This window comes from Bombina bombina, chromosome 6, assembly GCF_027579735.1.
Source record: "Bombina bombina isolate aBomBom1 chromosome 6, aBomBom1.pri, whole genome shotgun sequence".
Classification (NCBI taxonomy): Eukaryota; Metazoa; Chordata; class Amphibia; order Anura; family Bombinatoridae; genus Bombina; species Bombina bombina.
This window is the reverse complement of record NC_069504.1, coordinates 1,068,914,310-1,068,928,047: the sequence shown is the minus strand read 5'-3', so window position 1 is coordinate 1,068,928,047 and position 13,738 is coordinate 1,068,914,310. Positions and strand designations below refer to the sequence as shown.

Sequence of the window (13,738 nt, the reverse complement as noted above, 5' to 3'; positions counted from 1 at the left end):
TTTTTTTTAATATATATACATTTTTCACATCCTATTTATTTTTTACATCCCATATTTTTTGTTTCATTTGACTATATAGCTCACCCCTTTCTTCATTTGCATCCCTTATTATTTGTCTATAATTTTGTTCTAATCCTCCTTAGTTTTTCCTTTTTCATTTACATCCCTTTGTTTATTTTCACCCCCACATTTTATTTTTATTTTGAGGGATATAGAATAGAGATAGTTAGGGTCTAGATAGGTTAGGTAGTTAGTTTTGGGGCTATTTAATATAGGGTTTAGTTAGGTGACTTAGTGTAGTTAGGTAAGCTAGGGACTTTAGTGTTAGGTTAGAGTTAGGGAGGAAGGAGAAAGGGATGGATAGGCCTAGTGGAGTTGGGAAGGGGGTGGCTAGGGGGAGGGCAGTGGTGAGGGTGGATAGAGGGAGGGGGAGGGGGGAAGTAGGGAGTAGTATGGGCAGGAATAGGGGCCGAGGTTTGGGTGGAGGATTTGTCCTTCCTCAAACCCTGGCAGAGGAGGGAAGGAGAGAGGGTGGAAGAGGAATGGAGGTGGGAGGAGTGAGGAGGAGTCAGCCTCAGCTAGGCACAAAAAGAAAAGGGAAAGTGGGGCAGACTGTGGCAACTGGGGGTGGGGCTGGTGGTAGCCTGTCACAGCCTGCAGGGACAGAGGAGGTAGAGAGGGCTGGTCCCCAGTCACAGGAGGGAGAGTCTGTGTCTGCTGGCCCTTCAGGTGTGAAGGGCAGGCTTAGAGAGGAGAGGTACTCTGAGGAGGAGAAGGAGGCTCTTGTTGAGGCATACTTGGAGAGGGCAGCTCAGCTGGAGAACCCTAACCTGAGGCCGGCTGTCCGGAATAAGCTGTGGGAGGAGATTCGAGTGGCAGTCAGCTGCTTAGGACGTAATCGTTCTATTGCCAGCATTAAACACCGCTATCATGACTGCAGGAGGGAAACCAAAGCTAAGCTGGCACAGCAGGCCAAATATGCACGTGGGACAGGTGGTGGTCCTAGCAAGAGGATACACCTAAGGTCATGGGAGGAGATGATGGCCAATGTCATCTCAGATGAATCTGTTTACGGATGTAAGGGGACAATGGACACATCAGTGCCAGCTGAAGAGGTCCATGAAGGTGAATATTAAATATCATATGTAATAAATGTTTTATTTCTAACAAATATATGTTAACATCAGAAATATATATCGGCTTTGTTTTTTAAAATATAAATGTAATCATACACATGTGTAATACAGAATATAGAATGTTCATATATTATATATGTTTAGTAATCAATTGTGTTCAAGCATCAGTGGAAAACATACCTAGGTAGGATTAGTACAAGTAATGTTTTACATGGTTCAAAGTCTAATTTGCACAGTAACTTAAAGTGATAGTAAACCCAATTTTTTTATTTCATGATTCAGATAGAGCAGCAATTTTAAGCAACTCTCTAATGTACTACTATTATAAATATTTCTTTGTTCTCTTGGTATCTTTTTCTGAAAAAGTAGGAATGTAAGCTATGGAGACTTTGCATTTTTTGTTCAGAACCCTGGCTAGCGCTCGTGATTGGTGGCTACATTTAGCCACCCAATAAGCAACAGCAACCCAGGTTCTGAAACAAATATTGTCTGGCTCTTAAGCTTTACATTCTTGCTTCTCAAATAAAGATACCAAGAGAAGGAAGAAAATATGATAATAGGAGTAAAATATTAAATGTTGACTAAATTTGCATGCTCTGTCTGAATCATGAAAGTTTAATTTGTACTTCATTGCCCCTTTAATGGCATCTTAACATAGTTGTAGTGGATATATTCATCCTGATTTCTGGAGTGGCTATCTGCTCAAACAAGCAAGGGTATAGATTTAAATTCTTTCTATCTATATCATATATATGGACTATGTGTAATACAAAGAGTCGCTTAGAGGCACAATCTTTAAATATACACCTCTGGTTAAATATGTTTAAGTTCATACAGAAATTATATATATATATATATATAAAACTATATCTATAAAATTGATTTTAAAATGTTAGATGTTTCATCAGATTAATTTGTAATTACAATTTATTTTTCAGAATTGGAACATGAGTATGAGTCCTCAACAAGACCGGAGGCCAGTGATGTTCCGGAATTCAGTGAGGAGGAGGAGGGGGATGTTATTGAAGCTGGATACTCCTACCTCAGCATACTTGAAGGAGATGAGCAACAGCCACTGGCCTATGAGGTTGAAAATGTTCCTGGCCCATCCCCATATTCATCTGGGAGGACATATCATCAGATGCAGCCTCCACCACCACAGCATTATCAGATGCATCCTCCAACGCAGCATTATCAGATGCATCCTCCAACGCAGCATTATCAGATGCATCCTCCAACGCAGCATTATCAGATGCATCCTCCAACGCAGCATTATCAGATGCATCCTCCAACGCAGCATTATCAGATGCATCCTCCACCACCACAGCATCGGCAGATGCCTCCTTCATCACCACAGCATCAGCAGATGCATCCTCCACCACCACAGCATCAGCAGATGCCTCCTTCATCACCACAGCATCAGCAGATGCATCCTCCATCACCACAGCATCAGCAGATGCCTCCTTCATCACCACAGCATCAGCAGATGCATCCTCCATCACCACACCATCAGCAGATGCATCCTCCATCACCACAGCATCAGCAGATGCATCCTCCACCGCAGCATATGTACTATATGCCACCTCAACAACACATTCAGCACCCTCCCATGGCACAACAAATGCCGCCACCACTACCACCACCACAACAATCACCACCACCCCCCACCAATGTCTGTCCTCAATTGGATATTGAGCCACCCACACAGTCCCCAAGACTGAGTGACGACAACCTCACACAGAGCCAGGAATATGTGCCGGAGACACCTATACAGCCACAAGTGCCCCCCATGGAATCCAATATCCCCGCGCAGTCCCAGCAGGATGCTCTACTGAGGCTCATTCACAGGGAGCTTAGACTTACTAGGCTCCAGCAGCAGCAGGATTTCAGGAGGCTACAGAGCCAGATGGACATACATAATGCTGCACTCGTCCGCCTGGCAGAGGCAGTGGAGAGGGTTGCAGATAGGCCGCAAACTCCCTCCTCACTCGCATCCTCCGTTATCTCCCTGCAGGACCCTGAATCACATCTTTTAGCCTCCCAGCCAGCTGGTGTGCGTCGCCCAAGACGCCACACTTCCATCCCAAGTACCTCTCCTCCAAAGGCCAAATCCCGCCGCAAGCATTAAGAAGTATTTTTCTTTTTAAATTCTTTCAAGATATATAATATCTAATTTTTTTATGAAGCACTTTCTTAAGTGTGATTTCCATCTCATAAATATGCATATATTTTTCTAATCAAAATTAGAAAATATATTTCAAAATTGTTTTAATAGCTGTTTATTTTCAAAAACATTAACAGCTTTATTCATTTTTATTTCACATGATGTCAATTAATATGCAGGTGTAAATTGTTGATAAATGTATGTGTCCTTTTATTGAGGATATTATGCCGTTTAAGAATACTTGGGGATACGTGTCTGAAATTTATACAGTATATGCTATCTAACATTGGTCAACGTGACATGTGTAAATGTTATGATTTATATTCCACAAGCATATGTTGTTTGCTCCTTCAGATGAAGCTAATAAGGCTTATACAGTTATAGAAGAGTTGAAAAGTAAATATTCCTTCCTGTTGATATGGCCAAATACCTTGCATTCATTATAGTCCTATGTGGAATGTAATATCTGAAATATATACCTATCATGACTAATACCTATCATGACTAATGCACTCCTTTTTGTCAAGATTATTATTCAATATTTAGAATAATTAGATAAATGTATCTTTATGATATTTAAGCACTGGTGTATACACAACATATATGTGATTGCCATGATATAGAGGTGATTAATACATTTTAATTGACATCATATGAACAGACACAGACTCTCCCTGGGACCAATGCACAATGCACTTTTAAATTGTTTCAATAACTCCATGTTAAAGACAATACTTCATATCTCTTGAAGTATGTCATATTAAGCACTTATGTATTTTGGTTAATAGTCTAAATATTGCAAATGTATTATCTGCTTTAGCAGACATGACATTACATATATTTTATAAATATTAGTACTATGACGCATTATAACTTTAATGTGTCATCGTTTTGTATTGAATAAATATGATTTTCACATTGAAAATTACATTTGAATGAGGGTAAATCTGTAATAATAAAACTCATCTTCATGATAAAAAGATTTTTTCCTTTGACTTATTTTTCTATATTATTTTCTATGAGGTAACCATGCCATTCAAGTGTGCAATCTCAGGGGATTGTATGTATTGATAATGTATCTTTATTTTAAGGATTATATTATATCTGGATTTGTCTCTTTGAAATGAGCATCTGATATATTTCTTAAAGGGATAGCCTATTAAAAATAAAACTCAGGAATTAGAGCATGCAGTATTTATATACTTAAATATGTAATCCTATAATCTATTTAACTTAATTATCATCTGTAATTTAATAAAACAGGAATGTTATCTTAGGAATCTACCCATTTTGAATCTGCACATGGGGAGCGCTTGATGATTGTTGTCTAAATGTAGGCAACAATCAGCAAGTGCACCACAGGTGATGAGCATTAAATGGAATGGCTCCTAAACTTAAATACATGATTGAAATAAGAAACATAAAAGGATTAAATTGATTATGAGTACATATGTAAGTTGATTGGATTTGAATGATTTATCTGGTTCATTAATGTTTTATTGTGAACACACTCTTCCTTTTTTTTTTTAAAGTGACATAAATTCCATTATTTTGCTAAAACATATATATTTAAAAGCAAATCTAATATATTTATATTCTTTATATTTCTTAATATTCTTAGTATCCTTTGATTATAGTTTTATTTAGGTAAGATCAGGAGCAGCATAGAACCTATGTTAGAGCTGTTTATTGTTGCCAACATACAGTATATATCCTGTCTGTCATTGGTTCACCCATGTACTCAATTTTATTAACCAGGAGTGCATAGCTGCTCTTTAAATAATTATACCAAGAGAACAAAGTCATATTTGGAATATAATTAAAATGATATTTTAGATAATTATGTTATACATAAATCATAAGATGAATGCATTGATTAGTACATAGCTGGAAATAAAGAAACATTCACCATGACTATATTTGAGTAAAGTATACATTTATTTAGGGAAAATGTGGTAAATATAGGGATGAGGAGAGAGGGAGGGGAGTGGTATTCCATTTCTGAGAATCTTCAATCTGTAAAACATTAAAAGAAACAAATGTGTATTATTAAAAAACATAATCATAAATAACTAAAAGGTCTCATTACAATACTATAAAAATACCTGAAAAGAATTCTTGAATAGTTGCAGATCTCTCCAAATGGGCATTGAGGGGTTGGGGATGATTAATTACATCAGGCTCAAAGATTTCACCTGGGGGCTGTGGTGTTGGAAGTAAGTCGTTCAACATCCCATGCTCCTGTGCCATGTTGTGTAGACAGCAACATGCCACTATGATTTTAATAGCTTTTTCCGGACTGAATTGGAGATCCCCCCCTGATCTGTCCAGGCAGCGAAAGCGCATTTTTAGAACACCAAACAGTCGTTCTATTATAGCACGTGTTCGGATATGTGCTTCATTATATCTGTATTAAAAGAACAAGAAATATGATTATAATATATAATGTGAAGACAAATCAAATACTAATGAGCTAACTACATTCCTGGTTTGATCTTATAAATCTTTAATCCATTTTATATATATATAAATATATTTATATTGAAGCAGAGAGATTTATAAATGCTTCACTGATAATAGATGATTTGTATTTTGACTGTCCCTTTAAAGGCACTCAGTACAACATTGTTATGTCTGTGATAGTGATATATACACACACACACAAGATAATCAAGCAACAAATGTATGTGCACAAACACAGATATATAGCTTAATAAAGGGGCAGGAGCCCCGAAACGTTGCTCAATAAAGGTGCTGTTGCTCCACATAGAGTGCTACCTGTGTGTTCTATTTCATTACATTTACTGGGACTTTGGAAAAGGAGGTCCTCCAGGTTTGCACCTACATTCACCCAAGAGTGATTTAAAGGGACATTCCTATGAAGTGTGTACTGGTCCTACTTTTCTACAGATTATAGTGAGCATTTTGCAAGGCACAATCAATATTTCTGACACACATGAGCAGAAAATAAATATATATTTTACCTTAATTCAGCAGGCCCAACAACCTGGTTCTCTTTCAATGGTGTCCAAATCCATTTTTTAAGAGGATATGCAGAATCTGCTAAAATATGAATGCATAGATATACAGTATATATATATATAGATATAGATAGATAGATAAACACACATCTTTCCATAAAGCAATGTATGACATAAAATAATGTTATGCATATGTCTTACTATGACATAGTTAATATATATCTTTTAAATGATTAACAATTTATTTATTTAATCAATTTCACCCCCTTAGACACATACATAAAGGATTATAAAGCAATGAAACAATAAAATGTCAAAATATTGAACACATGAAGGCATCATAATATATACATAAACACTTACCGAGGAGATGTCCTTCAGGCATTTGATTTGTCTCAAACAATCTCCACACACCAGAATTCCTGAGGATGTAGGCATCATGGCTACTTCCTGGGAACCCTGCCACAACATTTAATATGCGCATGTTTGCATCACATATAATCTGCACATTTAAGGAGTGGAAGTGTTTCCTATTTCTAAATATTATCTCCCTGCGCACAGGGGGTCTTAGGGCAATATGAGTGCAGTCAATGGCCCCAAGGACATTGGGTATGCCACCTAAAAGAAAAAAGTCCCTCTTAACATCACGCCAACCTCTGGGTGATGTGGGGAAAAAAATAAATTTTCTGCAATTATCATAAAGTCCATCAATAACTTTTGAAAGATGCTTAGAAAGAGTGGACTTATGCACCCCAGTTACAATGCCCCCTGTCACCTGAAAGGATCCAGAAGCCAAAAAATGAAGTGCCCCTAGTAGTTTGGTCATTCCAGGGACAGCCCTGCTTGAATAGCCCTGGCTTTCCAGCCTATCTTGCAACAGGGCATATAACTGATATATTTTCTCCCTGTTGAGCCTGAAACTTTCAAACACCTGCTGCTCATTCAGGGTTTCTATATCCAGCCTCACTCTGGGGATGTCAGGCCTACGCTGTCTAACTTCAGCATTGTCAGCTTCTCTCTCACCCTGCATTTTGAAATATCTGTTCTGAGGTTAGGCTAGGTGTGCTCTTTTTTTATAGCTGTGTGTTGCTTGTTAACATATGTGAAACTGGTGATTGCAATGAATAACATGGGGGGGAGGGCTTATCTTCATCTCATCTAATCCTTAATTTAATGAACAGTTTGAAAGTATATACTTACTCATGACTTTTATTTTTGATATGAACTATAATTTCAACATATATGTAGTTACATATCGGAAATTCAAAGACACTGAATGTAATTATTATATTTTTCCATTTAAATATATCAGCCTTTATCATAACAGTTAAAAGTAATTATTAAAATTATATGATTTATATAGGTCAAATATATATATACAATTATCATACATATATACATGTAGGAGAAGATTATTATTAGATAAAATTATATTTCTATATGTAATTTTTTTGTGATTTTCAATTTCAATGAGAAACAGGCCTCAAAAAGCTCTTTTTTCCTCCTTTACACCTAGTTGAGCTGGGGGTAATATGTCTCAATGTATCGACAGCCTCCGACAGTGTATTAACGGTTAGCGATTTCAATGGAAACCTGGTATAATTTATCGATTAACGGCTTCTATTACTTTCTATGGGACGCGAAAATCTTTTCGGCAGCCGAAGTCCGGCAGCCGATATTGAGGTATAACGCGCCATTGGAAACAGTCGTTAAACGCTATTGCTTTCGACAGCATATTTAACGGTTTGCGAGTGCACGCAAACTGAATTACGACTCAATGGAAGCGAGGCCAAAGTTGGTAATACCATGGAAATCAATATAAAATGTAATTTGTTTTAAAGCTTTAAATGTTTAACATACCATAACATTTACATTCCCAAATGATTCTGTCCCCTTGAAGATTTATTTGAACAAATATTAAAAAAAAACAACTTACATTTGAATGTCCAAATAACGTAGATTTCTATTAAGTGCGTAAATGGCTTCCAATTCTTCTGGAGACAGATCAAAATCAAATATCTAAAAGGTATCGAATTTAAAAAAAAGTTAAAATAGCTTATGGTTAATTAACAAAACTGATATTATAAAGAGTTTATAAAAACCAAGCAGACCCTCAAAGTCAAAAGTCCATAGTGTGAATTTTTCTGTCAAAAAAAAAAAAAAAAGGAAAAATCGAAAATCTTTTCTTCAGAATAACTTTTCTTAATATACAAATACAGTTTTCTAGCAATCATTGTGATAATGCTAAGAATATTGTTCTTACGTGATCAAACTTCTAAACACATTTAGTGGATGTTTGTTCTTCAGATGAGCTTGTGAAATTTTATTAGCATTTTCACTATTCATTTTTAAGATGAAATTGTAATTACAATAAATGTCAACATTTATCAATGAATGATTTATACCATTTTTAATCATAGCTTTCATTATTAATACAGTTTTAAATGATGAATGATTATATGAACAATATATTACTTTATTTTCACAGCAGTATTCCGTTTAAAAACATGAAAATAATTTAAAATATTATATAATTTTCTATACTGTTACAGACATGGGCCCATTACATTGTGTGCCTAGAAGTCTATGGCTGCAACTTGCTGACAAAGCTCACAGAAGGCCAAAACTATGTGGACACCTGCCCATCACACCTATACTAGCTTGTTCTGGGAAGGCTTTTAACGATTTAACCATTCTGGGATGGCATTTAACAAGATTTTGTAATGTGTTTGTGGGAATTTGTGCCCATTTAGCCAAAAGAACATTTATGAAGTCAGGTAATGATGTTGGATAAGAAGGCCTGGCTCACAATCATCATTAGAACTCACCTCACAGATGTTCAATGGGGTTTTGAATTCAGGACTCTGTGTAGACAACTCAAGTTCCTCCACACAAACTCATCAAGCCATATCTTCATGGACCTTGCAAGTTTGAGTTCACTAAGCTCCAAAGTACTATTCATTGTACAGCCAATATTTGTCTATGGAGATTTCATGGCTATGTGCTGGATTTTATTCACCTGTTAGCAATGGGTGACGGAAACACCTGAACTCAATAATCATCAGGGGTGTTCACATACTTTTGGCCAGATAGTGAACATGTTGCCATTACATGTGGACCAGACTTACATACTGCATGAAAAAGTGTATTTTGAGCTGCTTGTGGGGTTGTGAGCCGCCACAGAGAAGCTATTATACTGTTATGTCTATATAGTTGCCAATAATTGGAAGGTATAAAATGGTAAAAATATGGCTTCACAAAATCCTGCAACTGCTTTTGTTTGTTGGGAAAAAAAATCATCAGGTACATAGCATGAAACATCTATTATCATTGGATAGTCCTTCTGTATTGGCGGCACATTAATTTACTTACGTATATGTCGTTAATAGCCATATACATGATATCTCGTACCGCTAACGAAAATATGTAGGAAACGCAAGATAATAGAAGTCACAACCGCAATATCTAAAAATAGATTTGAGCAATCCTGTTCTTAAAATGTTTATTTTTATTTCCTACTCAAGTTTTCATGATTATAACAAAAAAAAAAAATTAAACATGGGTCACAAAAATCGTGTTTTTCATGATTGCGATTTACAATATCTAGAACATTTTGTCGCCATCTACTTAAAGCAACAGGAATATTATTTGGCAAAGACAAACCTCATTCTGTACAATGAGATTTAGAACTTTTGGTAACTTTGTAATCCTCATAATTTAGTGGTTTCAAAATCTACCGGATGAGAACTGTGAAAATCTTTAGAAGGCGTTAGCTGTATCCACTTCTAGAAAATAATTAAAAAAAAAAAAACTTTGTTCATGATTCCAGCTTTTCAATTTACTTCTATTATCAAATTTGCTTAATCCTCTTGGCATTCTTCGATCCTTTGTTGAAGGACCAGCAATGCACTACTGGGAGCTAGCTGAACATATCTAAATCATAAAAGTTTAATTTTGAATTTACTATTCCTTTAATAATAAAAAAATAATTAAGCAAACATGCTCAGTAGAATTATCATGCCCAAATGCAAATCGCATTTAAATTGTTAATGCTTATCAGGATGGTTAATTTTACACTTGCAAACTATTATTTTATTTTTAGACGCTGCACAAAGTTATCAATTCAAACATCACAATATTTGTAATATTTTTTCCACACCATTTGCCCCCTTATGTGGTGATGTATTTGTGTTGGGAGAATAAATGTGTTACTTTCCACTAATGGGGCAAATTATGTAGGGTTGTTTATAGGTGTGGAGTTTTGAAAGAGTAGATCAGTGAGGACGAATCAGACAATTTTTTTGTGGTTTGTGTAGTTGCTGTTAGGCTTAAAGGACCAGTAAATACAGTAGATTTGAATAATCAACAAATGTATAATAATAAGACAATGCAATAGCACTTAGGGCCCGATTTATCAAGTGTCTTTCCGACATGATCTGCTCAGGGGATCATGTCCGACAGACATCGCTGAATTCCGACAACATACACTGTCTGCAGTTAACATTGCACAAGCAATTCTGGTGAACTGCTTGTGCAATGCTGCCTCCTGCAGATTTGCGGCCAATCGGCTGTTAGCAGGTGGTGTCAATCAACCCGATCATATACGATCAGGCAGATTTATGTCCGCAGCATCAGAGGAGGCGTACAAGTTAAGGAGCAGCAGTCTTAAGACCGCTGCTTCTTAACTCCTATTTCCGGCCAGCCTAAAGGCTTGTGCGGAAACTGCTGCATCGGTGCCAATTGACAGCTTGTTAAATCGGCCCCTTAGTCTGAACTTCAAATGAGTAGTAGATTTTGTTTTCTGACAAATTTCAAAGTTTTATCCATTTCCAATCCTCCATATCATGTGACAGCCATCAGCCAATCACAAATGCATATACGTATATTCTGTGAATTCTTGCACATGCTCAGTAGGAGCTGGTAACTCAAAAAGTGTAAATGTGAAAAGACTGTACATGTTGTTAGTGGAAGTAAAATGTAAAGTTGCTTAAAATTCCATGCTGTATTTGAATTAAGAAAGTTTCATTGTTACTTGAGTGTTCCTTTAACAACTGATCAGCAGGAGCCTCATGGACTCCCACACATAATACTAAGAGCAATAGGTGTAGGCACAATTACTTTTTGTTCCAAAAGCTCAGATAAAAAAATAATGCATATTGCTATTTTTGGGAGCTTCTACAGTTTGTGAGCTACATCAGAACTTGAGTGTGATGGCTGATCCATCTTTATTAATAGATATATGGCTGCTATGACACTTTCAGTATCAGGTCCCATAGGATCTAGTTCTTTGTTGGTATCAGAAAGGAAAATGTTTCCACAACTGTCAATAGAAATGTCTTGGTCTTGTTACATTTTTATCTTTAATATTTTAGATGTAGTGTTTTGCTCAGACAAGGAGTTTAGTGATTCACAGCTCTGTAAACACATGCAGTGACATCATGTCCTTATGACATCATCTTACAACATATTACTTGACTGCTACTGCCGATGACGACAGTGTAAAGAGGCTATATGATCTGGAGACCAAAGCAGGATTTGTACTCATTGTAAGACTCAACGCTCTTTTAGGTCAGATGCATATCTAGAACAATATAAATATGCAATTCTTCGCTTATTTTTACAAAACTATTTATTAAATTAATTAAGAAACCACTATTGTCTCACATGATATCAGATGCAAAGGAAACATATCTAGGTTACAAATGTATACCTACTAGTCTTTCCCGCTACCTTTTACACATACCTGAAAATTTTCCTTTATCCGGTCTGGATTATAACTCTTTGTAATGGCCACAACTCCGCGCTGGATTTGGAAACGAAGAGCTACCTGAGCTGGGGATTTGTTGTGCTGTTTGGCTATGTTGGCTAGCACTGGATCATCCAGCAGCACTAAGGACTTTTGGTCGACCCTTAAAGCAAGAAAATGGGCTTGTGAACTTGTATTTCAATGTTCAGATAATAAACAGAGAAAGACATGAACTTGAAACCTTAACATCTACAAATAAAACACTAGACTGAGCCCCTACATAAAATTGGGAACATACAACATTACAGATAATTAGCTAAATATGATGGACCTCCCACATTATGAAAGTATATCTGCATCAGGCTTTATGAATTTGACAGAAGCAGGCTATACGCAGAGCACATTATATCCAAAGGGGAACTCAGTGCATTAACTATAGGGCCTTCAGGCTCCCCGGAAAAAGTAGTTATGAAGCAGCGTTCTAAAGACTGCAGCTCCATAACTGGTCAACCTGCTCTGAGGCCGCAGACATCAATCCGCACGATCCTATTCGATCGGGCCGATTTACACCCCATGCTAGTGGTTCACAAGAACTGCTTGTGTAATGATAAATGCCAACAGCGTATGCTGTCTGCATTTATCGATGTGCGGCGGACTTGATACGCTACATTGTATCATGTCCGCTCGCACTGTGATAAATTGACCCCAACGTCTCTCCGTTGTTTGGTGAATAATTAACACAAATGCTGATGCCCCAGCACTGCAAAATCCCTGGTAATATTAAAAAAGGCACATTTTTTATACTTCTCTAACATTTGTTCTCTGTATTGCTGGAACTGAAGGTGAGACAATCCCAGTGCAATATAGAACGTCTTAAAAAGGACACAACCCAATTTTTTTCTTTCATGATTCAAATAGAAAGTTGCTTAAAATTGCATGCTCTATTTTATTATCACTTGTCTTCATTCTCTTGCTATCTTTATTTGAAAAGCAAAAATGTAAGTTTAGAAGCCGGCCCATTTTTGGTTCACAACCTGTGTTGTGCTTGCTGATTGGTGGCTAAATGGACCTACCAACAGAAAAGTGCTGTCCGGAGTACTGAACCAAAAATTGTCTGACTCCTTGGCTTAGATGCCTTTTTTTTTTAAAATAAAGATAGCAAGAGAACGAATAAAAAAAGTTAATAGGAGTAAATTAGAAAGTTGGTTAAAATTACATGCTCTATCTGAATCAAAGAAGAAAAATATTGGGTTTAGTATCCCTTTCATATGAGAGTTTTATTACATTTAAGCTTTGCACTTTCTATGTTGTTATTTATTGCATTTAGATTAGGTATACATCAGTGTATTTAGGAAAGTAATTTTACTAATTCTGATTGTGCTTTGTCAGTTTCTGTGTAACTTTAACAAATTAGGATCCTGCTTTGCATATTTCTGTATGTTTTACAAATTAAATTGCACTTTGTATTTGTGAAATAAGGGACAGGGTAGTTCCCTGGGCTTAACAGGAGAGATTACAGGGTTTGTCTAAGTCTGTCTCTTACAATTCTCATGATATTCCCTAAACATTTTACATCTACAAGTCTCACTTTTTTTTTACTAGCTGTATAAAGGTGAAGTTTTCTTAATATTCACAATACACTTATTTACCTGTCAGAAAAGTAATGTGTACTAAACTAGAAACAAATGCAAGTTAAATTGTAGTGAAAATG

The 13,738-nt window shown here is 36.4% G+C and overlaps 2 protein-coding genes across 3 annotated transcripts in view; both read right to left on the bottom strand.

Annotated features, from left to right (window-relative positions):
- LOC128664182 (aldo-keto reductase family 1 member C1) overlaps nucleotides 1-13,738 on the bottom strand; it is a 73,072-nt gene that overhangs the window by 7,422 nt on the left and 51,912 nt on the right. For both annotated transcript variants that reach the window (XM_053718945.1, XM_053718946.1), the window contains 2 exons: nucleotides 12,025-12,190; nucleotides 8,218-8,300 (listed from right to left, as the gene is read on the bottom strand). In XM_053718945.1, the coding sequence (XP_053574920.1) occupies nucleotides 8,218-8,300; nucleotides 12,025-12,190 (249 nt within the window). The remainder of the gene's footprint in view (nucleotides 1-8,217; nucleotides 8,301-12,024; nucleotides 12,191-13,738) is intronic.
- Nucleotides 5,220-7,051, bottom strand: LOC128664184 (putative nuclease HARBI1). The gene is made up of 4 exons (XM_053718947.1): nucleotides 6,645-7,051; nucleotides 6,285-6,363; nucleotides 5,406-5,707; nucleotides 5,220-5,316 (listed from the first exon to the last, which is right to left on the bottom strand). Exons 1-4 carry the CDS (start codon nucleotides 6,763-6,765, stop codon nucleotides 5,312-5,314), a joined length of 507 nt encoding a protein of 168 aa, XP_053574922.1. The 5' UTR covers nucleotides 6,766-7,051; the 3' UTR covers nucleotides 5,220-5,311.